The sequence below is a fragment of the Diorhabda carinulata genome, chromosome 4, assembly GCF_026250575.1.
Source record: "Diorhabda carinulata isolate Delta chromosome 4, icDioCari1.1, whole genome shotgun sequence".
NCBI classification, from domain to species: Eukaryota; Metazoa; Arthropoda; class Insecta; order Coleoptera; family Chrysomelidae; genus Diorhabda; species Diorhabda carinulata.
In genome coordinates this window covers 6,695,842-6,722,463 of record NC_079463.1, presented here as the reverse complement: position 1 = coordinate 6,722,463, position 26,622 = coordinate 6,695,842, and the positions used below count along the sequence as shown (strand labels likewise).

Here is a 26,622-nt window from a genome sequence, read left to right as displayed (position 1 = left end):
TATAATTGTTAATAACTTTTTTCCAAATAATCAAATGAAGTTGTTATTTTTTTTTCACAATTTACACAAAAAATTGAAGAAAAATTATAAAAATGTTGATTTATCATATTTTTATAATTAAAAATAATAAAAATTTTTCTTAAAATTGACCTTTTCTCACATATAAACGTTTGTACCTTTTTTATTAAGTAATCATTAAAGTTATATGAACAAAAATATTCTTGAAAGCACTTATTGTAATCGAGTGTACAATATTAAAAGTTAACTTTGAAAAATTGAGAATTTTCACAATTAAAAAAATGGTATCTTACTAAGGTTGACTGTTAAAGAGAATTTACAGACATAAAACCATACAAAATCTTCAAGTGAGATGTTTCCTATATTTTTTCACATAAATTCGCTGAAAAAACGAAAATTTTTAAAATAAATTCATCGAAATCGGATGATTTCTCGATTTTCTAGAGCCAAAAAACGAGGGAACCGCGAAAGTATAAAATTACCAATAATTCTATAAAATATTGTGGGAATATATTTTCCCTTCTTTTTCCATATTAGATGTCCCTCTTTGCTTTTCAGAACATAAGATGCTTTCTCGTTTTCACCTATTTCTATTTCTTGATAAAGATATTTTCATTTTTTATTTTCATAAACTACTTCGAATTTGAGCAATTCCTTATAAAAATAAATTCTATTGTCCTTTTTGAATATCTATTTATTATATTCCTTTCTATTATCTTCACGATATTTGAATACTTTTTGTCTGGTTTTATCTCTTTTTTACAGAACCCATTAACATCGTTCCGATGTTATAGCGCTAAACACAGCGAAAATAAGCCGTCACTCAACATAACTCTATAATTGCGTTACCGATCTTGTACTATTGATACATCCCGGCTAGCTCGAACTTCTCGAAGTTTTCGTAATGAAATCTAAATCAGCGACTTGCTTTCTAAGTTTATTGGCTTCTGTGATTGACAAACTTCACAGCAAACTTCATGAAGCTGTGAACCTTATCTAGAAGCAGTCAGCATATATTGACCGTGTCCCCTCATAATATCTGCATTTGGCTGATGTAGGTGTCATGTTAGTCGGCATTTACTCCGTTTAGTATCAAAGTATTATGAGCGGATTTTCGTTGTATATACTTGCAAATTACCAAAGTTTCCTACCTAGCCTCGATGCAAACTACGTCGTTTATTCCCTAATCTGCGTAGGACAATAAGATAAAAACTTAGATATTTCACAAATGATATAACAGAGAAAAATATAGTGAGTGGAAATGTCATTAATTAATTAATTATTCAACACAATAGGATATGATAATGCATTCCCACATATTTAGTCTATTTGGTTGTTTAAATTCTACAGTTACGAGGGTTGCTTCTGAAGATATCAACTCGAAGCTTGACAAAACAAACGCAACGAGATGGGACTGTATTGTAGAGTCTCTTCGCAAGATGGGCGTACAAAAATATCTACAGAAGATAGTAGCCAGCTACGTCACAAAAAGAATTCTCAAATACGATACAGAGAACGTCTCCAATGAGTACAAATTCACTTGTTCCCTCAAAGCTCAATACTAGTTTCTTCTCAAGCATCGTGTATGATGGGCTACTAAAGATGATTCTACTGGAGTAGGCGAACCTCGTAGCATTTGGGGACGACGTGGGATTAGTTATTGTGGAAAAGAGCCTAGAAGAGATCAACTTCACTTTTGATACATTCCTAGAAAAGATCTCTAGGTGGATGGGCACAGTCGACCTGAAACTAGCGGAGCACAAAACTTAACAGACTTAATTTCAAAGTCCCCTGAGAGAGAAACATCTTATCTCGGCTTATGCCGAACTTAGAAGGTTCAAAGCAGAAAAGATGGACCCAACGGCCGTGCGTGGACACTTGGTTAAGTCGCCCTCACGGAGAGGTAAATTACTATCTGACCAAGATGCTCTCTGGACGCGGGTGCTTCAGAGAATACCTTCACAGGTTCGAAAATGAAGATTCTCCTGAGTACCCAGCCTGTACAGGAAGAAAAGAAAGTGCGAATAACGTATTTTTCATATGCTCGCATTTCAGCATGATTCGTTACACCTGGAAAGATAGAATAGAAGCAAGTTCGCCGCTGAGGTGCTGAGGAAACTTAGCTCTGAAGAGAAAATGAGGAAGTAGCAAAATTGAGAATGAAGAAGCAACTGTTGAACGAGCTGTATAGCTAGATCCTCCTACTCCGAAGTCGAATGGCGGTCGTGCGGAGAAATGAGATGTCAGAGATAGAGGGGATTTTTTATTCGGTATGGGAAATGTCCCGAGTCCCACATACCAGGCAGAACACAAAGATACGTAACAGTATTTTTTTACCCGAACCTTTATAACAAAAACACACAAATCGTGTAGTATAGTGAGTGACTATTGACGATCGCGAGATTCCGTAGGTCTGGTATTTTCGTGAGTGGTCGGTGTACTTCGATAGAATCATGCTTAGAGTCGAGTGTTTACCATTATGCATTAACTTATAAAATACTAAATTTGTATTACTATGACCAAACAGTTAATGATCGTCTGTGAAAAGATTAATGCTTTTCTGATTTGATATGCTGGCTCATTTATTTCCAAGAAACACTGCATCTAAGCAGGGACAATTTTAACAAACGCGCGGGACACAGGAATAACCCTGTATATTCAGGATTATCACGTTCAAACCAGGATTCATGGCAAGTCTAAATAAAAATGATTACCTACTATAAAAATTCTACTCACCTGGCATACAAAAACCAGTGACTTTCAATTCTTGTGCAAGTTCTAGTATTTCTCTTCTTTTAGTCTTACTATAAATGTGATGGGAGTAAATCCAATATCTAACAAATTTTTCGTTCCTTTCCTCTTTCTTTGAAGGTTGTTCTTGTTCAATTTGTAAATACTCGTCAGCGTGATCTTTCAACCAACAAGTCGCAGAAAATATACAGGGTTCGCCCTTTTCTTGACCGGCCACAAACTCATTCAGGTCTTTGTTTATTTTAACGTGTTGTTCTCGGTTGAGTTTGTCGTTTCGTACGAATATTTCGGGTTGGCTATAAGGGTATTTATGAGGTAGAGTCGCGCATAGTTCAAACTTCATGTTGTCGATATAGAGGTTGATAGTTAAATCGAGATAAGGTGGAGGAATTGTTGTTTTATCGTCCACGAAATCTTTTACGTCAGCCAAAGTGCAGATATCTTCAATTTTCAATTCTCCTGGATTGCAAAAAACTGACTCCAAACTTTCTAATTCTGCCAAGTGTATTCTGAGATTTTCTCTCAGTTGATTTGGTGATAATTTCATCTTCCTAAAAATGAAATTATAATGAGTTAATAACGTTTAAAAAAATTAGTTCTACTGTTACAATTTCTTGAAGCAAATATGAAAATGTCATTTTTTTATATAGATAAGGATGAACAGTTTGCGACAAATATACAAATAAAGTCGGCCAAAACATCATGGACTCCATCGAAATAGAAGACTCACCATACACAGCATTTCAACGTTCTTTGATTTTACAAGTAGTTCTATTTTTTTTCATCTTTTTAAAACCGCGCTGAGGTTATATCAGATCCACTGCATAGGTGAATTCATGAGTTTTATAATATAGATTTGATAAAATCTTTGCTGATTGAATCGGAAGCAGGGGTCTAACTTCCGTTATAAAATTGAAGGATGTACTGTTACATATTCACAAGTAATCTTGCGTTATAATATTATGTATTGCACGCGGTTATAGTTGAACGCATAATAAAATATTTGAAAGTAAAATAAATTGATGCAAATTTTATGCACCAAAATTTTTTAGATCTTTGATTTTCAATTTGTTATGAGGCGGACAAGAGATTTTTTGAGACTTTTGGAACAACAAATTCAGATTATCGCGAACGTTTTTCCAAAAGTGCGTAATTTGCTGGATCCATTCATCTAAAGGACTCGCTTTCAGTGCGTCTACCTCTATAGCATATCTTTATATTGAAGGATAAATGTTTATAGTGTCCTCCAGCACGCCATGCAGAGGGGCCTTCAGTTGTACTTGGGGTTTCACCTAAGATTCTCCACTGGATCTATAACTCAATTGTCAAACCTTTTTGCACACACTAGGCCATCGTGAGTTGGCCCTGTACGGAGTAAGGAAAAAAAAAGAATGCAACTGAACAGAATCCAGCGCCTCGAGTATCTCAGTATCACAGGGACCTTGCGTAAGGCCCCAAGGGTCCTTGACGTCCTACGGGGCCTCTCACTCTTGGATTTAACGATATAATCCGAAGCCATGAGGACTGCATACAGGCTAAGCATCCACAAAGACCTGCGTGCTGGATCAACTGACCATGCAAAAATCTGGACGCGGGCCACAGATAAATGCCCAATCATTTCGATAGGCAGCGAATAATGGAGCTAACTGGTACACAGACGCTTCCAGGAGGAATGTCTTGGGCCGGGCTTCTGCGGAGGACATTAGTGATCGATCTTTTAACCGGACATGGTCACGTAAGACGCCGTCTCTACCAGACCACGTCATTTTTGAGTGCCCAGCACTCACAAGAGTGCGGTTTAAACGCTTGGGTAAGCCTTACATCTTGCCTAAAGGGATCAAGCCAAAGCGCCTCTCAAAGTACATCGGCCTAACTTCAAGTAGAAAATTTGTAGGCTTATGCGCTTTACGGTCCCTTGGTCGACTACAATGATGGTATGAACTATGGTATATATTCATTGGAGAGATAGAGTACTGAAAAAAACCCCCAATAAGTGAATGATATATTTTTTCACAGTATTTTTTTGTTTCAGTTATATCATTATACCCTATATCGTTTACGACCCCATCAAACGATATTAGCATTTTCAAGCAAAATTCATCAGTGTATCTGGTTATATTGCAAAAAACATCTCAAAATGGTTCGAATTTGATGATGATTATGAAAAAACAGGTAAGTAATTCTAATATACAAAGAGCCAAACTCATGTAAGAAGTGTGATTGCCTATGGATTAATATAATTTCTTAGAATTAAGTGACTTTTTGTATGACAGATAATTCATTTATAACTGTGAATAATTTTTCCCAGGCTTGTTCCAGTGGACAACTCTGAGCGCTTCTTTTGGATATCCTCTTGTGATATGGTCAATTTTTGAGGTTTTGATACTTAATCAACTAGGTCTCGGAGACCTAAAATCAAAAGTATTTAGAAGCTTATCATATCAATAGTTCTAAGAGATAAAAAATTAGAGAAACTACGAATTTTTTGGGTATTAATTATTATTTTTCTTATGATGTATTCAATATTTGTGGCTTCCACAAAACGTATCAACCTTCCTGGTACATCGGACTCGTTAATGATAACATACGGTTATTTAGGTCTAATATTTGGTGAATATGAAGAACATGACAGCGTAGATTTTGTAATTTGCTTCTATTTAGTGAATATTTTCCCAATTTTAAAAATTCAAATTCAAAAACCATATTCAAACAATTTTTTATAAAGTAATATAAATAAAACACGGTTATGTGGAATGAACCAGATAGTTGAACAGGGATATTAACTCAACCGATCCATTGTTATCGAAATTGATTGTTCACGTAATGATATACAAGTTCTACTGATATGTCATACAGTCTCTCTCCTCTTGCATAAACTACATGTATTGTTTAATGATTGATGTTTAATTATCTAACAGATACATGATACATAGTTTTTAGAAAATTCAGATAGAAGCAATCGTTAAAATCAAGTGGTTTTATCGTGGATTTTCCACGATAAAAGTTGGTTATTTATTTCCCTACGATGATATATCATTGGTCCATTAGTTCTGAATCAGATTGTTAGATGCCACAACAAATTACATTCTCACACTCTCAAATAGTTTGATTTTCAGAGTTATTTTAACAATGTGTTGATTCCATTCCCCGTTAAGACAAAAACATGGTTCGAAGACCACAACGCTATTTGGAAATATTAAAGCTAAATTAGAAGTGTTTATTTTTCAAACGTTATATACTTTGGTCGTATTCTCCGTCCCCGATGATGAATATATAGTTATTCGAAATCTCGAGATATAGGTTAAATCTACACAAAGATATTGAACAATTACCATTTTTTGATCCTAGATTTATTAGAAATCGAGATAATAAAATTTGAATCTGATAAGTCCTGGAATATAATTCATATTCATTTAAATAAACAGATGAAAAATAGTCCTAAACTATTTCATGAAAACAAGCATCCTTTATCTTTTTTGAATTTCATATAATAATCAACATAAGACGAAGCTACATTCTGGAGGCACAAGAACCAAGCAATAATAATTACAATAATTGATTTATTGTAATGTATTAATTCATCTATCACATTTATAATGTACTTTCAGATATTCACACCCTATAGCTTGCGTGGTACACAACAAATAAAAACGATACGATTTATTTTGTTATTCAAGTTCTGAAGAACATCGTTAAGATGGTTCCACAACAACTCAATCGGGTTGAGTTCGAGCGGGCAAATCATTACTTTTAGGACATTCTTCCTTTCCAATTCTTTCAAATACTCGTTGTCGTGCTGGAATGTAAAATTTCCGTTGATCAAGCGTTGGTCACAATGTACTACATTTTTCGTTAATAATTTTTTATAGCATTCTTTTCTCAAAATCCCTTAAATTTTTAACAGGTCTCCAGTCGCACTTCCTCCAAAACATCCCCAAACCATCACCGAGCCTTCGTCGTGTTTTACAACCGTAATTACACATAAAAGTCGTTCTTACTGTGATTTGCACACGAAAGCTCTTCTCTTAGATCCAAAAACCCCAAACAATTTTGCCTCATCACATCATAAAATTTTCTCCCAATCTTCATGCGTTTTGATGTCTTAAAAGGGGTTTTCTCACTGCCATGGTTTGTCGCATACCGGTAGTTTTCATCCTCCTGTTCAGAAAATTGCCTCTAGTATTTCTGTCCATTAGACTTTTGATTGAAGATTAGTGCTTTCCGATACTTCGACTACCGCGGATCCAATAATTCCTCTTCTTTATATCTATCAATTCCTAAATCATATTAAAGCATTTTAGGAACAAATATTTAATATCATTTTTTTGTATTTTCTGAAATAACTTCACAACTTACTGATACGGTAGTCTAAAAGAAACTAAGCATCCAAAATGGGTTGAGGGTTTGTGCAAATATATTTCGGTTATATTTACAAGTGCTGATATCTTCAAGTTGAGGTGGGAGACTTTTCATATGTAATTAAAAAGTGAACAACACATAGTTTGAAGAGGAATAATCTGGTCCTGAGTGACCAATCCACAAGAGTATAACGGTCATAAACATACAAGAAGTTATTTTGATTGACCTTGTATTATTCATTTATAATCTTCGTCCCAAAATTAGGAATCCACTTCTACTAATTAATTATATTTTATCGACTCATAAAGCACTTGAATTGTCTGACCTTCCGTTGATTATCTTATCAATGTTTTCAATTTTCGATGAATTCCATGCATTTCAAAATATTTGTTGTGTTTTTTTGGTATACCTTAAATTGTTTTATTTCCATACGAATTTTAGATTTCTAATATCGATAATAGATTCAACTACTTACCTGATTTATAAGTTAAAACGTAACTACGATAAAGAAGTATTGTTTATATCTTTCGAGCTGATTTACACTCAACTTTTCACAGTGAACACTGGAACCGAACTGAACAGAACAATTCTGATTAGTCTTATGAAAATATTTCGTTACATTAGCAGTATTAGGTATTGAGGATCTATATATTGCAGATAATGGGTCTTAGAACTATTTCGGATTTAAAATTAAAGTAACATAAATTTTGCAGTTTACCGCACGTCTCTAGCACTCATAATAGCGTTGATATAAATTTTTAAAAGTGTAATATTTCTACTCCGCCATGATTTTTTCTTGCAATGCACCAATCGCTTGCTTACGTCACCAGCGCCGATAGAAATTAGCCCGACAAGTTCCAGTAGCATCAACACTACGTTGTTTTGTTTTACCATTCTATTACGTGGTAGTAGTTGTATTTTTTTGGTAGGATATCGAAGCCTAGATAGAGAATGGTTCATTATAAATATTGTATTGTACCAAAATGTATCAACACTACTATTACTACATCAAGTAGAGTATTTTGAGTATCCTTAAGGGAGAAAAATTACGGAAAAAAATGGTGTGATGCAATGAAAAAAGACATTAAAACGAATACTTTTTTATCAAGTACAAGTGATCGGTTTTGTTGGAAAGATCATTTCAAGGTAAATAGCTACTTTCATTGTTTAAATAGCATATTCAAAACTTACAGGGTACCTTGACGTATTATTGTAATAACAATGTAGTAGTTTTGAAGCAAAATAGAAAAGCAGTTTTGCGAGTATGGTCATGTAAGACAGATAAAAATAGTAGTTGCTAAAGCAGTAAGTGATTATAATGATCTCTTGATCTAACGCTATTAGACTTCTTTTTGTGGGGATATCTGACAATTATTGCATACAAACTTATCAGCTTAGATGACTTAAAATAACGAGTCACGCTCGCTATTAGATCAGTCACGTCTGATATATTTAGGAACGTTAGAAGGCATATTTAATGTTGCAAAAATTCTTTATTAGGATTTTAGCGTTAAGTACGGAATTCCTGAAATTTCTTAAATCTTAATTTTTGTAATAAATTTCCGAACTGCATACTATTATAGCACCTTTTGGGTTGAGCAGGTAAAGAGAATTATGTAAGTAGTTCCCAGTTTAGATATCCTCCGCTGATTTCCTAAATCGGAAAATGAATTGAAATGATACGGTTTTTTAAATGTTTTCAAAAATTAACCTTCTAAAGGTATTGAATGTGTTCATCTTTCATTGAATGAACAATCTCCGTGGTAGCCGAATTTTTTATTTGTAGCTTATTTTGATCAGCAGACTATTTGTTTTTTCTCATGTTAATCTTTGCGATAAACTTTGAAATATTTTCAGGCAGAAAAACGATATATCACAAGTCTATGCATCCTTTTAAGACAATTATACCTTTCATTCGAAAAAGGTTATATTCACGCTTAATATTTAAGAATTTTTGTTAATCTTTGACGCATTTCGTTATTTGATAAATTATAAAAATTAATCTACCTCATTTAACGTCGTAGGAGAAATCTTTCAAAATTGTAGTGCAAAAGAAAATTGAGGATGGTGTTAGAATGACTACGTTTTCTTTTGTAAATACGACACTCATCGTTGTCGCTCAAAACAATAACATTACGAAGATTTTTGAATTCAACAGTGAAGAAAAAATAGAAACTTTAGAAACAATACAAAAGGATGGTTGTAAAGATATTGCCATATGGTAAGTATATACACGACTTAATTCTTCTTAACGGTTCGGTTGAGATAGAGATTTTTTCTCCATTTCTATTACCTATTTCTTTAGTCGACGCGACTAAAGATTATTTTCGAGTAGTTACGTGTCTCACAAGCCCTATTACTCAGTGAAAAGGGTGTTTTGTGTTCATTTTAGAGAATAACTACTCGGTTGAAGTTAACTGCTTTGATTTATTAGGGTATGAGCTGGAAATCAGAGAAATATTTGGTATATTTCGTCCACAAATTTAAAAAAAATAGAAGCATTAGTTACATAGAATTTATATCAAAGGAAACATAAATAAGAATATTATTCAGGTGTCCAATTGCCTTACCACTTTTGTAATTAAAAAAAATACACGACTTTCATATTCTACCAACTGGTTCCATTACTACTCTATTACTACTTTTAGCGATAACATACGAACAATTCACCATCTCCCGAAACATGAGTGATGACCCTATTCGAGTCTGTTTTTCTACCCCTCAGCTGTTATTCTCCAAACACGGGAAATACAAGTACACTACAAAAATTATATTATTTCTACTTCAAAAATTATGAAAAAATTCATATTAAAATGAATTGTTTTATTAAATTCTGATTCATCATTCCTAGTTCGTCAGGAATCTTCGTTTACTGTTTTAAGATTTACGAGGATGGTCCCAGTAGTACCTGGCCCAACAAAGAGAATCGTCAAGCTCCTCAAAATAGCCATTAACTGCCGATATCTCTTCATTGTTGGAAAATCTTTGACCGAGCCATTTTTTCAAGTCTGGGATCATAAAATAATCCGAGGAGACTAAATCCGGCGAATAGGGTGCATGGGGTAGCAATTAAAACTTTAATTAAATAATTTTGGCCATTGCAATAAACCATGTGTGAGCTATTAATTTTCTGGATGAAACATGACTTTCTTCTTCTTCGCATGATATTCGTCGTTGATAGTTTTTCAATTTATCAAAATAGTCAATGAGAATTATCTCACGCGCATTCCAAAAAACCCACGCCATGACCTTGCCTGCAGATGGAAGAGTCTTCGCCTTTTTTGGAGCAGGCTCTTTCTTTTCAGTCCATTGTTTTGATTATTCTGTTGTTTCGGGTGTGAAGTGATGGACCCACGTTTAATCCATGGTTATGAAAGGGCGCAAAAATTCGGCCAAACAAAAACTAAACGACGAGGCAACTTGAAACATATGCTGTATAGATTGTGTAGTTTCTAAAAAAGTGATACTTTTCAAGCAACTACCGCCAGATACTTCTGGGACCATCCTCATACCTATACTTATGTTTTATCTATTACTGATATCTATCAATGATTATTAAGGCAGGGATTGTGTATATGTTAGTGTAGCCTTCATAACGTATGTAATAAAAGTTTTCGGAAAAAAATAGTTGCCTTCAATTTAATTTGAAATAATAATTTGTATTTAGTTTAAACTTATTAAAACCTCCCAAAAATTGGATAACATAAAGCTATGACCAATGCCCAATCAAATAGATTGATGGAATGTGCAAAAGATAATATAGGAGCATATCTAGGAAGTTTCTTCTTCTTCTTCCAGTGCCTGCTGGGTTAGCAATCATCCTTTGGAATTCCTCACAATCTTCAGTCATGCCTATTCGATTTACGGAGGTTGACTCGTCAAATTTGGGTCTCCTTCAAGACCATCAGTGGAGAACTAAAGAGAAAGGAAGGTAAACATTGAAAAGGGAAGAAATGTCCAAAATATGTTGTGATCGTGGGTGACGAGAAACATTTCACCTTTTCACACTCAGAAATTGAACGCCATCATGGATTTTACACATAGAAAATTGTCTCAATATCATAAAATGTAAATACAAAAAGATGATTGAAGATGAAGTTTTGGTTTGGAGTGCCATATCCGAAGCAGGAATTTCCTCATCCTCATGTATTAGTAAGGATGCAGTGGGTTAGGAGATTTTAAGCGACTCTATTTCATTTTAAAAAAAATCAACAGAGAAAAAAAGCTTGAGAGGGATATTTATGATAATTATGAATTGTCAATCGAAGAAGCAAATTCAAAATTCAAGTTCTATCTACAATAATCACAATATAATTAATAAAACAATTTCAAACCTAAAAAAAGTGAAATACCTTCATTCGATTTAATTCAACTTCAATAAAATTTTAAACCAACGGTTTATAAAGTTTCAGTTAGCTGTTTCAGTAGAAATAAATATTGTATCATTGTCAGCATTAAAATAAGTGCGGATTACGTTGGTCGAAGAAATGTATAACTAACCGGATGGGTTATAAAAAAGCTTCTACCAAATATCTTACAATAATCGATTATTTTTCACTCGTAACTTGACGTAATCCTTGAAATACCACTCGAGCTATGCTCCCATTGCTTTTCACAGATTATTATTTTCAAAGCTCTTGTGATATAACTGATTAGTTGACGTCGTCGGTCAACCGAGAAAATTTAGTTGAGGCATTTTAAATCTCATTAGACAGTGTGCATAATATTTTCACTGAAGTGTACAGAAAGCTGTTCGGCAAGTATTGCCTAAAACATTTAGATTAAGTGGATTAAGAAACTCGTGAATTTAAATACACAATAAACAAATTATTTTTCATCAAAAACTCTTCCATGCAGCTCAAAAAACCATCATGAAATTTAATGGATTGGACTTCAAACTCGCACAACATCCACCCTATTTGCCAAGCTTAACTTCCTCTGACTACCGTTTTCTAGACCTCATTTGAGAGATGGAGTATATAAGCTACAACTCATTTGAATAAGTGCATTGATGTTCAGAAAGAATAAAACATGTTTCAGATCATAAATTGTGTTTTTCTTATCGAACTACAAAACTTATAGAATAACCTGGTATAATATTATGATAAAAACATAATGAAAATTAATTAAAACAACTTTACAATCTGATTTATTCAATCAGGAAATGTCGGTAATGATAAGGATAATTTTTAAAGTGTATTCCCAGAACGCCATCTGGAAAGTGTGAGCTCCTACAACCTCCATTTCCACGTCTCTCCATTATGAGAACTAATTGAATTTATCCTTAGGGAGGACAACGGGAACGTATTTATGTCGCTTGTCGGATTTATGGGAAATTCACCAGTTCCTAGTTCTTATTTTCCACGATTGTACAAATGGCGTGGAAGGCATTTTGATGACCTGCAGGACGTCCATCCGGGGGCCACCAGGATATCGCCTTTTATGATTGGAGATTCGGGATTTGTCGCTGTCGCCTATAATGTATCTTATAATGGTGAGTATTTATATAAAAGTTTCGGCAACAAATAACTGAGTCAGGATAAAACTCCTCACCATCAATCGAGGACAAGTTGAATAAAATTATTTTTTGTATCGGTTGACGAAGTTAATCTAAAGAGCAGCTGTGATGACTTCAACGTTTATTATAAGGAATCTTGTATTTGATAAACAATAATTATTGGAATTATACAAGATTACAATATAATCTATTTTCAACTTTTAGTCGGCATTAAGCAATAAGGGTAGGTAGATTTTTCATATGTAACCTTTCTTGCAATAAATTGTAAACTATTTCGGTTGGAATATTTATTATATTGGTTATATCATGTAGTGGTTTGGAAAAGTAAGGTCGAAAAATGAATTGTAGTATTTCACACTCATATTTCATTCATTTTGCTCGTACAAACAAAATTTGGAAAGCAAAATGGTAGAAATTTCATGCTCTATAACACGATGATACAAAATTTCCAAAAAAATGTAGTTCTTCAACCATCTTATCGAAAATATATGAAAATTTTGGACACAATTTGTTTATATATGCTACAATGTCAAGTCATATTTTGTTCAAGACCCAAAAAGGTCGAAATGTCAATTTGAACTAATGTAAGCTTCGGTGATGTAACCAGGTGAATGAAACCAATGATATTAATTGGGACCTTATGGAAAGTAACACCTCGTTTGAATGGTATTAAGAATACCTATTCAAACTATTTTTTGAATTTAAGATGTTTTGATGGTTAACAGATATAAACACCGAAATTTGCGTTCCACTTTTAATAGATAAAGTGAAATTATTGGTGGGATACGAATAAACTTACAATAAAATATGAGATCAAAACCAAAATATTTAACGGAAATGTATTTTTAGGATTGATATTTGTGAATTTATTAACGTCATCAAAAAATTTCTTGTTACTGTTACTACTTTTTTGTTCTCATGTTTTTGTTCAGAAATATGATAATTTCAACAAATTTTACTAGCAGTTAGAAAAACAAACATTATAAGACAGATGTAATGTTTGAGGAAAGTCTGTATTTCGCTTTCACCTTTTAATAAAATATAATCGATGGTATAAGGGGGTTGGTTTCTACTTTCAGGTGATGAAAATGAGAACGTCTACTCGGAGATATTGAAATACAACGTGAACACTGAGAAGTACGAGCTATTTCAAAAGATATTGACATACGCCTGCGACGATATCAAATACTTCGAGATTGATACCGTCGAAGGAACGAGGGAAAACGAGAAGGATAGATTCCTCGTCGTTGCAAATTCGTACAAAAAAGGTAAGATAAATATCAGGATATGGATGGAAATCATCTGCATTGGCAAAAATTTTTTCTATAAAGACCGAATTTACGTCTAAAAATCAATCATTTCTATAGAAAAATATATATATATATAGGACGAATTTTAGTGTGACTCTTATATTATCGACATTATCTGATAAAGTTTTAACATGATCCTTATCGGGAAAATTTGACGATGTTAATATAGCTGCGTGATGAAAAAACATGTTTTTTTGAATGCAACGATTTTCTTTTTCATCGAAAAGTTTTCCTGCCTTCAAATGTCTATGGAAATACCAATTAGAACGAATTCCTGGAAAAATATGATTCTTAATTAGTAGTACATTTGTTTGATTTATTTTAATTATCCTCATGAAAAATTCAATCTATAATAATTCGAAATCTGTCCATTTGTTGCTTATAAGGCGAAACAAAAATTGTCTGGTTAGCTAGTAGACAATATATAGGCCAAACTTTAATATCCTTATACAATATAATCATCTCAGTGAAAGTAATTGCAGGTTACATCCTGAAAGATATTAATTCAGGTCTTCATCATATGCTGTAAGCGTATTTATAACTAAAACTAATCCTTGAAACGGTACTTCACCCAATTGGATAATTGCATAAACAAACATCTGACATTAACCAACTAATTGAAATTCCCCTAACATGACCTGAAGTCATGAACGGTAAGTACCATTTGTTAATGATCTGTGGTGAGTTCCTGGATGATTTTAATCTCCAGCATACCTTTACCACATGAACCTCTTGTGTTTGTTGATAGATTCGTGGGGAATTCTAGCCTCCAGTAGACATTAAATATATGATTATTTCATACTTGTTGATCAAAATAGGATAAATAAACGAACAAATTATTTATTTTCTGGATAGATTTGAGCACTAGATGGTAACTGTCCTTTCTCCTGGATGATAGGTTAGGTTTCCAGCAAATTACCTCCCAATCTATCTTTTAATTAGGTGACATACAGACATCACCTAATATTAAGTGTAATTCAATAAAATTTTAAAAATACAAGTGATTCTTTCTAATAATTTAACATTTGGTCTTTAAAAACTATTATTAATCCAATGTGGAATATAATAAAATGGCACCTCTTGGAACCATTCGAGATTCACAATGATGAATAATATAATTGAATTTTCAACATCTAGGAATCCACCCTCAAATTAAAGGTAAGTTATCTGTTATTATGTATGCTTATATGTGAACATGGGTGAACATGTTTGTAAGAGTGATGAGATGATATATCCATCCTGCGGAAACAACGAAACTACGGATTAATATGATTACTCTTCCCTATAACTCTATACATATTTTTTCATCTGTATGTACGATCATTATTCTTCGGATACACTTATTAAACAATTCATTGATATAGAAAAAATAGGCAACTGGAATTTACTTCTTGACACTATCCAGAAAATGATGATAATATGGTTAATTTTGACAATTATCTATATTTGATTTGAAGCAGAAAATAAAAACCAAACAATAAGAATACTTTATAATTATAAGTCATATTGAAACGACTATTGGTATGATTGGTTTATAAAATCAGCATATAATAGTAAATTTAATAGCATAGCTACCCAAAAACAGCAGGAAGACAACATTCATTTCGCACCTACAACCAGATTCAGTAGTGTTATGGCACTAGAACTTCCAGCTCCAGAAAAAAGGATGTTGAAAAGTTGAAAATGCAGAAATTACTACTTAAAATATGTCGTTATATGCATCACTTGTACTGTTGGTTAGATTTGCAAAGTTCATCACATGATACCGATGAGGAAGAAGAGACTGAAACAGTTTTAAAGTTAAATCGTCGAGATTTCAAATAGACGTGATCCATCTCTTAACGTAAATGTTCACTTATCTATGGCAACAGGAAAGATCAACACTATAAAAGTGAGATATCATCTACGGTTACGTCCGCTCCCAGACATTGCACAAGAACAACTAAAAGACAAGCTATTGAAGACAACGACAAACTGTGTAGTGAGCGGAGGGCACCATACAACAGAAGTGATAAATGGTTAGTTCAAGGACGTGAATAAGAAAGCGATAAATAGGTGTTAGAAGATAAGAAAGCGCTCAGACATCTGAGCGATTGGTAGCTTACGGCGTGTTGAGAGTGATGTAGATTTGAGCTTTCAGAATGATTCCAAAGCCATCTATTCGCCGGATCTACTACCCTGCAACCTCTTTTTTTCCTCAAAACGTCGTAAGAAGTGCAGTTTACTTTGGTTTGGAAAAAGAAACAACTGCGAGGAGAAAATGTTGCTACTGAATAATTTTATGATACATAATTTTTCAGCATCAGTCTCCTCACTTAATTATTCGAACTCCTACCTAGTCAATTTTAATTATATTATGTCAAAGAACCCCTAAATCTGAATGTTTTTTTATGTTCACCAATATCTAGAAGTAACTATGATGTTCATAGACACTCAGATATTATCATGGTAGCAGAAATTTCATAAACATGGAAGACTGCTACACATAATTGAAACATAATTTTCTTGACGTTAATCGTTTTGCAGTGGTTAGGGTATTTAGTGAATAAACAGTCTCCTCCTCGGTTCAGAGGTTTACGTATTAGTTATTTATGAAAATTTATTATTTACAGAGTTTATTCCTTGAAATTTTCAATTGCTTTTAATACCCTCTCTCCGGAAATTCTGTTTATCTTTGTATAAAAATATGGAACTCGGCTTCTTTCTATCGGTTTCCGTTAGATCCTACTTCATATTAAAAAGGAGGAATTGTCGATGTTTCTCACGTACCAAACATTACCTCCCCCAAAGTTTACAAATTTCTGAAACATGAGCCATTCACTAGTATTACAGTCTAGACGAGAGTTTTTTTGTACCTCTTCACGTTCTTCTGAATTTTTAGGAATCTCCCCTTAAAATATTCAGACGTTATCACGTATCCAAACTATCTAGCGGCCTACCTTGTTATCATAAAAATTCTATCACATCGTAAATCTTGAATAAAAACACCAGTTTTTGTGTAATACTAGAGGATCAAACGTAGCCAATATACGGGGCAATAAAAACCCCCATTTTTAAGATTTACATAAACTTTGATTAAGGTATACGATAGAAAAAAATATATAACATACTTGAAAGGAGACGATTGCGAAGAGAACGACAACAGAAAAATAATAGAAGAAGGAATTTCTCCAGAGAGAATTGGAAAAGATTTGGAGCATAATTTCGGATTATATAAATCGGGATATAACCTGTATTCGAAAAATTGCTACTAAATCACTGAATTTGAATTAAATTTAAATTTAAAATAAATAAAAATCAAATCATCAAACCTCACGTACTTGATTAATCCAGAATCCTTTTTACCTTTTCGGATGTAAGGCTTTTTGAGTCAATACGTGGGCTCCCTCTTCCACAGCCGCTTCTATTATTTCCTCCTATCCTGTGTCTTTTGTTTAATTTCCCGCCATCTTATTCCTCGATTTTCCCCTGCTACCTTAATTTCTTCTATCCAGCTCCACCTGATACTTTCTTCCTTTTTTCGTGCTTCATATATCTTCCGTACTTCTATTCTCATAACATGGTCAAATTCAATCAAATAATCTCAATTATCCTTTATTTATTTTGTTTTGAAATGGTTTTAAATTGGAAATCTCTTATAGTGTTATACCTTATTTTGTCGTCTCTTAATTTATCATCTATTTTCCTCAGAAATCTCATTTCTGTACTTTGTATTTTACTTTTCAGTTTCTGTGTGAGTGTCCATGTCCTGTTGTTTCAGTTCTCTCTTTTATGTCTTCTCCTTTCGGTGCTTATTATCATCGACTTAATAAGTTTGTATTCGTTTATTTTCTTATTCATTTTGACATAGTCTATTTATATGAAGCCTTCACTCCGTTTAATAGTTTTTCTTGTATCTTTCTGTTTTCTAGGAATTTCTATATGTCATTTCTATTAACTCTGTCGGAAGTTTTTTCAAGTTCTATAAAACATAGATGTATCTCTTCTCTATCTTCTCTTATTGCTTTTACAGTTATTTGTCCAATTATGAAGTTTGCATCTGTTGTTCCTGTTTGTTGTAAATCCTTGTCAAAAGTCTTCTATGGTTCCATTTCGTGTCTTAGTCTATTAATCTCGTATATACCTTGCTGACTTCCTGGTGCCTCCACAGATTCGGTTTTTGTATTGCCTGCTGTATTTCTTTAGATCTTATTCTATCTTTCGTTATTTGAGTTTCTGTTAATCCTTCGGGTTCTGTGGTCTCTTTGTTTTTTGTATCGTTTATATCCTTTCGTTTTAAAAGATCCTCAAAATATTGTTTCCATCTTTCCATGATATCACATTTGTTTGTTATTACATCTCCTTTTGTATATCTTATGTCGATGAGGAAGTTCTTATTATAATTACTTGTTTTTCTGGTGTTTTCAATGGCACCAAAGAATAGTTCTCGCCATGACTTCTGTTTTTCTTCTCTCCTTTCTTTTTTGTATTTTCCGTACTCTGATTCTGCTTTGGATGTTAGGTATTTCTTTCATTTTTGTTTTTTATTTTCAATTACATCTTTTATGGTCATTGACCTCCAAACCTTTGGAGTCCATTCATCAATTATTCCATAGTTTAACACTATACAGTAGAGTTCTACTTGAGCTATTGATTTATAATTAGCAAATATGTGTGTAGAATTCAGGGTGCTATATACACTACGACCCAAAGGATATATTGTGTCTCCTTTTTCGTTGTGGAACTGGGAATGCTAAGTGTTTAAAACTGATCTATAACTCCTACTCCTTCCAGAAAGTTCTGCTATAGAAATAATCTTCATATTTTATTTAATTCTACGGGTGGTGTTTATTGGTTATGGGTTATTAAGCAACCATAACTTATTCATAAACCTCTGAAGAACTGGCCGTGTGATCTGTTCACAGTTGGTTAGATTTTCTTCCTAACCATAATGACGACTTCTTTGTAGAGAGCTGGACGAAGTTGTGCTCCTGTATTCGTGTTTTACGTTTATTAAAATAATACCATTGAAACATAGATCTCATACTACGAAATTTTCATATACCCCTCTAATTGGTTTTACTTAAATAATTTAGTGATATACCTTCACTTAGTTTAGATTTAGTGAAGAGTGATACTTCATTGTGACAGTGTTAAAGGTCAGACAGTCAAGGTCAGTGTATACTAGAGAGTGGTGTGAGGAGATTAAAATAATTGAAGATGCATAGTATCCATTGAAATGATCTAAACTTCGATATAAAATGTATTCGTTAGTAATTATTCATGTGACAAATTTGATAAGCTGAATATAAAGTTTCGATGTATGACACCAATCAACGATACAATCCAATTAGAGTCGAGAAAGCTTGTAAATATAATAAAAAAACATCAATATATAACAAATAATGATACTAAATCCATAGCAACTAGTAGATACACATATTCATATACATCGCAGTTGAAAATGTCAAACTGATTCATATTTCGCATTCAAATATATTATTTGAAACAACACAAAACTTTTATATGGAACGGTATAATCCATAGAGAATTATTAACAAGTCGTATTGCCATTGATTGAAAATATAGAGAATTGAACAACGTAATGCGTCAAAATTTATGTCCACTTTAATTTATTAGTGAAAACAATACTCCAAACTAATAGTTGGAATGATTAGTACGAGGATTATCTGGAAAGTTTCTGACTGAACATTAGTTTCTGTGTAGCAATTGTATAAGTGAGTTGCAGTGAATATTTTTTAAAAAATCAAAAAGTTCAGTATCGATCTGTCATTAAATTTCTGTTTTTAATAGGCGCTATGCAAATGAAAGAGGACACCGTGTACGGAGACTACACTATCATTAACGACCGTAAAAGTTACGGCAGCTGAATTCAAATGTGGTGTTCCGATCAGCTTGACTAACGACGAGCGTTCGGGAGACAAGTAATATCATCGAAAAAGTTCACCAAATGGACTGAACGATCTTAGTATAAAAGTTAGAGAGATACAAGATGAAATGGCATATCAAAACAACGTATATGTCAAATAATGACATATATGTCAAATACATCCGTCAGCTATCCGCGCGTCGAGAGCCACCTTTACTCATTTTCCTTCGAATTACGGCAGGTCTGAAACGAAAAAACAATCAAAACAGTTGAATTCAAATGGCAACCTGCCCAGAAATAGACAAACACGGTTTAATCAGACTGAAACGTTATGTGCGAATATTGTAACCTCATTGAAATGAACAGAGGTGCTGCCTAATTATACAAGTAATAATAAACCACAGAGAGCGGGAGAAAAAAATTATATGTACTTAGGATAAATTATACCGTATGTTATGCTTTTATATGAAACTAGCGTCTATAACGATCAGAAACACTCTTAAAAGTTTGTATTTATTTAGATATATTAGATCGACGGCCCGTCTTAAAAATTTATTTACATTGTATATAATTCTACGCTGTTTTTGTGTACTGTAATTTCTCTGCCTTCATAACTTTTTACCGTGATATTTGGTTCATCTACAGATTTATCCCTTGTCATTTTTACCAGCTTATCGTCGTTATTCAACTTATATAATGGTTTCTTTGTTTTTATGCAGTATTACCCATGTTATCTAAGTCAGATGATCGTCTTATGTTTTCCCTTGTTTTGCGTTGTTTTTCCCGAGATACAACTGAGAATTTTCATTTCTGTATTCTTGTTTCAGATGTATAGGTCATTATAGGTCTGATTGATGCTTTGCAATTTCGTGCATTTCTTTCTTATCATAGGTGTTTGTTTCCCCATACTACGTTCTGAAAAAGTCCCGAGACCTTACTTGCTCTTGTTCTCTCACCTCTTCTTCTTGTCAATTACAAGATACTTGAATTTCATTGACTGTTGGATTATTTGTCTTTCTAGTTTTGATTCGCATCTAATGATGTTGTCATGCATAAAGTTATTATTTTGTACAAAAAAAGTAGTGGAAATTATTAATAATGAAGTATAGTATTAAATTTAAATAATTTCATAATTTTAATATCAAAATATTTCAATTCATCTTCAATTGCTATATTAATAGCATCCGTTTGTCTACACCAGCGCTATTCTGGAAGGCTCTTGGAAAATTATTTATTTTATACTGCTGAATACTTTTGCAGCTTTTCTCCATTATGAGACACTCTTCTCTACCTCAACGATTCATAGTAACTCGTAATAGTACTTTGTTTGACATAGAGAAAAACGTTAGTACAATAAAACTATCTTAATATTTTATTGATATTGTCTAATAGAGACCTTTTGACATAGAAGACAAGAAATTCACTAAACTTTTTTGTACCGATGATATGAACTAAAATATATTCTATCAAAGATTGCAACGTCATAAATGTCAATTTGAACTATTATTTCCTATTATTTTTGTAATTATTCCATCTCTTGAATAACAATCATTAGTTTTTTTCATTTATTTCACATCAAAGGACCCTACGGCTCGATTTACTTGGTTGATGAATAGCACGTGAGGGTAATGCCAGAGAGTGTTGAACTACATGAAATAAATAGCAGCGCTGATTGGTGTCCTTTTTTCCGTTCGAATTAAAGGCCAATAGGATACCGAAGCGTTCTGATGAGATGCAATAACATCGAAACAAGTCAGTAGATTTCGTCTCTTTTTTTGTAATCTCGAACAATCCCAAATAGAATTTAATATTCATGGTTTTATTAATTAGGAAAGTAGTTGTTTTCTTCTTGGAGAACGGTTTTTAATTATTGGAATTCGAAACAATATCTGATGTGAAATTATTAATTATATTTCAATATATTGGATACATATTTACATCAACGAGAAGAAGCTATTCGTACAACTTCATTTTAATAGATGAATATCGCGAATTTTAAGAGGCAAAAGCATTTCCGAGTTTGTTCAAGTACGGTCAACAAGTCATCGGAACCCTACTAGCCTTGCACTTTTCATTTGCCCATACTTCTGATAAAGGGTTGGTGAATAAATATTAATCTATCAAAGTAATTAAATTAACACTAGAGTCATCAAAATAATTCGATTTAAGTAAACACACGACCGAGGAAAAATAATTTCCAATTTCGCCAAAGCTTTTAAATCCTTATTATCCTCTCTCTATGTTAGAATATCATTTAATTTGGACTCAATACCGTCTGGCCTTCAGCTCAAAATGGAGGAAAGAAGCATATTGTGTCGCCACCGCATAGCTTTCAAATTATCCTTCCTTTCTGCATCTTCCCTTTCTCTCTCTATCCCAATGGACGTTTCCTTAAAACACTTAATGACACAATGATTAAATAAATGAATAGCCATCCGAAAGTTCTATAACGAAATGCATGAATGTATAAACGTGTAGGTAACGCGAAATTTGCATCGAATACTTGAAAAGGGCACTCGCTATTGGATTTCATATGCTGATGCTGCAGCCAAGCATTTGAGATCTTATTTTAGAGTTTAGTCTAGGAAGTCTGTTAGTTGGTGTTGAAGAGAGTGTTTATCTGACCGTATAGAACAGCCGAATGGAGTGAATCGTTAATAAATAAATGGGGGCATGTTGGGAATAACGTTGGAACACGTCGATTTGTATTTTCTCCTTCTAATTGAATCATATTGTTATGTAACAGTTCTATTATTTGTTCATAATAATACGTTTTCTTATCGAAATTTTCTCTCATAAATACCTGAGTTGGTGTTATTTTATAAGGATGAACAATAGTACTGGCACTGATTACGACTGTCATATAGGCAGACAAAAAATTGTTTAGGTTATGAGTTTTGACTGAAAATAAAAAAAGGAAAGCTGGAATATTGCAGAAGAACTAATCACGTCAATGAGAGCTAACTGATTGGTAATAAATGAAAAAATACTTGTCTAGAAACATATATCATTCCAATCGTACGATAAGAAAGAGGATATTTTAATTTTCTGGAAAAAGGTGACGAGTTCCATTTTTGATTTTATTTCCTCCATACTTTATTATCACTTTGATTGAATTATCATATCAGGTGGTTCACAATTTTCCATTTGTTATTATTGCTTCAGTTATATGAAATAAGTTTAAAAAATATAAGGTTAGAAAATACTAAGGGGGACTAAGGCCAAATATTTACGCTTGAACAGAACTAGTACTACGAACAAAATGTTGGACTTCACACAGAAAACAACTATTTGAAGTAGGAATAATTTCAAACTATTTATCGGATAAACCTTCAGTAGAAGAAGGACTAAGACAAGTCGAACCATAGAGTATGAAGCAATTGTAAGACCAGTAATTCTGTATGGATAAGAAACATGGATGATAATGCAAAAATATTTAAATAAACTTGAAATATAGGGAAGAAAAGAATATTAAATTGACGTCCCAGGGATGGAGCATACCGTAACAGGAGACGATCGCCAACGCTATGATCGGATGATTTGAGAAGGATATCTTCCTAATGAATCCAAGATACCCCAAGACCGAGCAAAATGATCTAGACTAAGAAAGGTTTCTCCTAACAGTGGACGAGACAGGCTACGAAGTGATAATGATGATGGGAATGAAAAATCATCAGGAAAATATATGTTAAAATGGCAGAAAGTATCTGGAGAAGAAGTGCAGACAGAGAACTAATGATGATATAAATAAAGCTGAAAATAACTCAAATAGTTAGGGCTCAAAAAGTAAGATGGTTAGGACACATTGCCACAGGAGTAAGTTATGAGTACGACCTGTAGCACTGAACAATGTATATATTATTGTTTTAACTTCCTCTAGTGTTATTTCTGGTTCTTCATTATTATAATTCACTGAGGAGTTTCGTTTACAAAATGAAGTTTCTCTAGTAGAAGTTTTTAACTACATGTTTCTTTGACTGATTAAGATTCTCGCCGTATGTTAAATAAGTTTTTATATTCATCCTATTATTTATGTTTATCGTGCTTTTATTGTTTTATGTTGTTCATTTGCTGTAAATGACGGCTTCATGACCTTACTGTTAAATCTTAAATTTTTATATACGAGATGTGGCTACTAAATAACGAGACTGGTAATATAATTTTATTTTAGTTTGATATTATGAATATTTATTTATTTTCTTCTTCAACATATACCCCTCCACTATTCCTACATAGCTCCACGCGAACCTTCCATTTATAGAAACAGTGCAGGAGGTTTTTTTCTGTTTGTTCTTTCAGGAACCGCGTCGGTTTTCCTTTCACAGCTTCAACAGACTCAAATCTTGTTTCTTTTGAAACATATTTGACATTAGGAAAGAGGTAGAAGTCGCACGGTGCAAGATCTGGGGAATTAGTTGAGTAGTCTAACACTGGGATGTTGTACTTGACTTGATGGACAGTGCGGAATTAGGCACCAGTTTGGCACACACTTTTTGTATGTTGAAATTTTCATGTAATATTCGCACAAATACGTTCAGATCGAATAAGATTACCGATTTTTTCATTCGTTTTTAATCTTGAAAGGTGACCCGAACGTGAATCATCTTCTCGGCCATAATAAAAACGCTTAGACCACTCAAAAATAAGTGGATGCGACAAACATTCATTGCCATACACGTGTTTCAATAAATTACGAATTCCATTTGCAGGGTTTCCATGTTTCATGTGAAATTTCATACAGCTACGGCTGTATGGTAAACATCGCATCGAATGAGTAAGCTTCTGGCTAAACAGCTACAAGTCGTTGACCTTTAGCTCATGCGTACTTTTTCTGTAGCAGCTAGTTTCGAACAATAAAATCTGTACCATGAAATAAGCAACTTTTCTGATTCCTAGAGGTGAACATTATTCTATTAATTTTTTTGTGTCTGTACATATCTTTTTCAAAAACAAACTTTTTAATAATTTGAGTGGGCGAAATTTATTCATGTGACATTATTCCCTTTCAGCCAATCGGCTTGTGAAGGAGTACAGACCAACCTTGATATCCTAAGAATCTATTATGATGAGTTTATAGATACTATCAATTTTATTAATTGCTCAGAAAAAGTTGAATAGTTGAATTGCAATTAATGAAAAAACTTGATAAATAATCGATGAAATTCTCCTAGACTATATACTGTTCCGAGCAAAATGAGAACTACACCGCACCGCTTAGGATAATAAAGAAACAAAGGATTCGTTTTCAAATTAGGATAATGGGTAACGGTTGGAATTTTCCGTTTCACTCACACTCTCATAACAAAAACGACAAAATTCGGCTTATAACTACCAAATTAGCCGGAAAGAGAGAGATAAACTATATGATAGGATTTTAATTAAAAACGTTTTGTTTAACTAAACTTATGAATACAGAAAATTAAGTAGATTGTGGTTACCATAATAAGTTATTAATTTACGGCATGCTATAAATGTGTGTATGTCTTTTTCGGAATTTCTCTAAATAGACCAGGATTGAACAAGTGGTTTTATAATTCCTGCCTTTCAGAGTACTGAAAAGGTGTAGGAAAAATCATTGAATTTCCGTTAGCATATTCCTGGAAAAAAATTGTCTTTCGAAAAAAATGGTTCCTGTCGCGATGTTCTGATTCCTGCCTTGTTTAGAAAACGTTAGTTTACATCAACTCACTTATTTTCTGAAATGACTTTTTTTGGAAATTAAAAAACAAATATTAAAATCTAGAAGCCTTTTACAAATTTTCATACATATTTTATCATCATATTTCTATAAACATAGGAATCAGTAAATTACGACAGGACACACTTTATTTTGGAAAATATCAATGGAAATTCAAGGATTTTTCCAGGAATCGTAAATACTTCCTATACTCTTTCAGTACTTCAAAAGAAATAAGAGAATCGCACCAATTCCTCCCAGTCTAAGACAATACTTAAAAAATTCACGGAAATAAAATTTAAATAGACATTTTTTTAAATAGTGTCCAGATATAATTCATTATCGAAATATTATAAAATTTCATTACAAAAAAAGTATACCACGAACGGATGATATGTGAATGAGAAACTATAGGTTAGAATTTTCTGAAAATTTACATGGGAACTCATTGTATTTGAAGAACTTTCAATTGTGTACGACTTGAATGATTTGAATTTCTTTTGGAAATATTTCTCTATATGCCCGGTATAATAAAAGTTAATTTGACGTTTTATCAGCTGCAGAATCCGCAGAAATCTAAAATTAGTACTTCAGGTTTATCAATAATTGCATTGGTTCACTTCCGGTTCGGCTGTTTAAACTGAATTCATGAATTACAAGAAACGGAAGTACTTATCAATCACACAAACATAGCATTTTATATGAAAACCCATTATAATAACCTAAGCTATACTGAACTTAACCTAATCAAAGCTAAAGTTAATCTAACCTAGCCAAACCTGAAAATACTTCGTGCACTTTATAATCAAATACAAGCATAGGACTTTTCAAGTAGCTGTCACTTGAAAACGAATATGAATGATGAATGACACAGTTTACTTTTGTTTAAAAAGTTCTTAACGATGCCCCCATTTTGCGCGATGATAAAGTGTGAAATCTTGAGATCTAAATGTCGTTCAAAAATAAGCAGTATCTTAATTTGCTACCCAAGAAACGGTGGCTAGTTGCTATAAAAATAGTAGATTTAACATAAGCAAAAGCGAAATATAAAAGAGTATGCTTCAAACACTACTATAGGTACGTGCATTTTATTAGTAAACTGTTGAGTGCTTTGCAGCAG

The 26,622-nt window shown here is 33.0% G+C and overlaps 2 protein-coding genes across 5 annotated transcripts in view; one reads left to right on the top strand and one right to left on the bottom strand.

Annotated features, from left to right (window-relative positions):
• Positions 1–26,622, bottom strand: part of LOC130892454 (RWD domain-containing protein 2A) — a 117,514-nt gene that overhangs the window by 2,190 nt on the left and 88,702 nt on the right. For 3 of the 4 annotated variants that reach the window (XM_057797883.1, XM_057797881.1, XM_057797884.1), the window contains exon 2: positions 2,755–3,320. In XM_057797883.1, the coding sequence (XP_057653866.1) occupies positions 2,755–3,316 (562 nt within the window). In that variant the 5' untranslated portion in view covers positions 3,317–3,320. Of the gene's footprint in view, positions 1–2,754; positions 3,321–7,603; positions 7,984–26,622 lie in introns of those variants that run through there. The other variant, XM_057797882.1, reaches the window with a different exon arrangement.
• The window catches only part of LOC130892452 (uncharacterized), a 127,169-nt gene that overhangs the window by 13,213 nt on the left and 87,334 nt on the right, over positions 1–26,622 (top strand). Inside the window, exons 3-6 of the mRNA XM_057797880.1 lie at positions 4,802–4,941; positions 9,153–9,349; positions 12,417–12,622; positions 13,726–13,914. Of these exons, the coding sequence (XP_057653863.1) occupies positions 4,802–4,941; positions 9,153–9,349; positions 12,417–12,622; positions 13,726–13,914 (732 nt within the window). The remainder of the gene's footprint in view (positions 1–4,801; positions 4,942–9,152; positions 9,350–12,416; positions 12,623–13,725; positions 13,915–26,622) is intronic.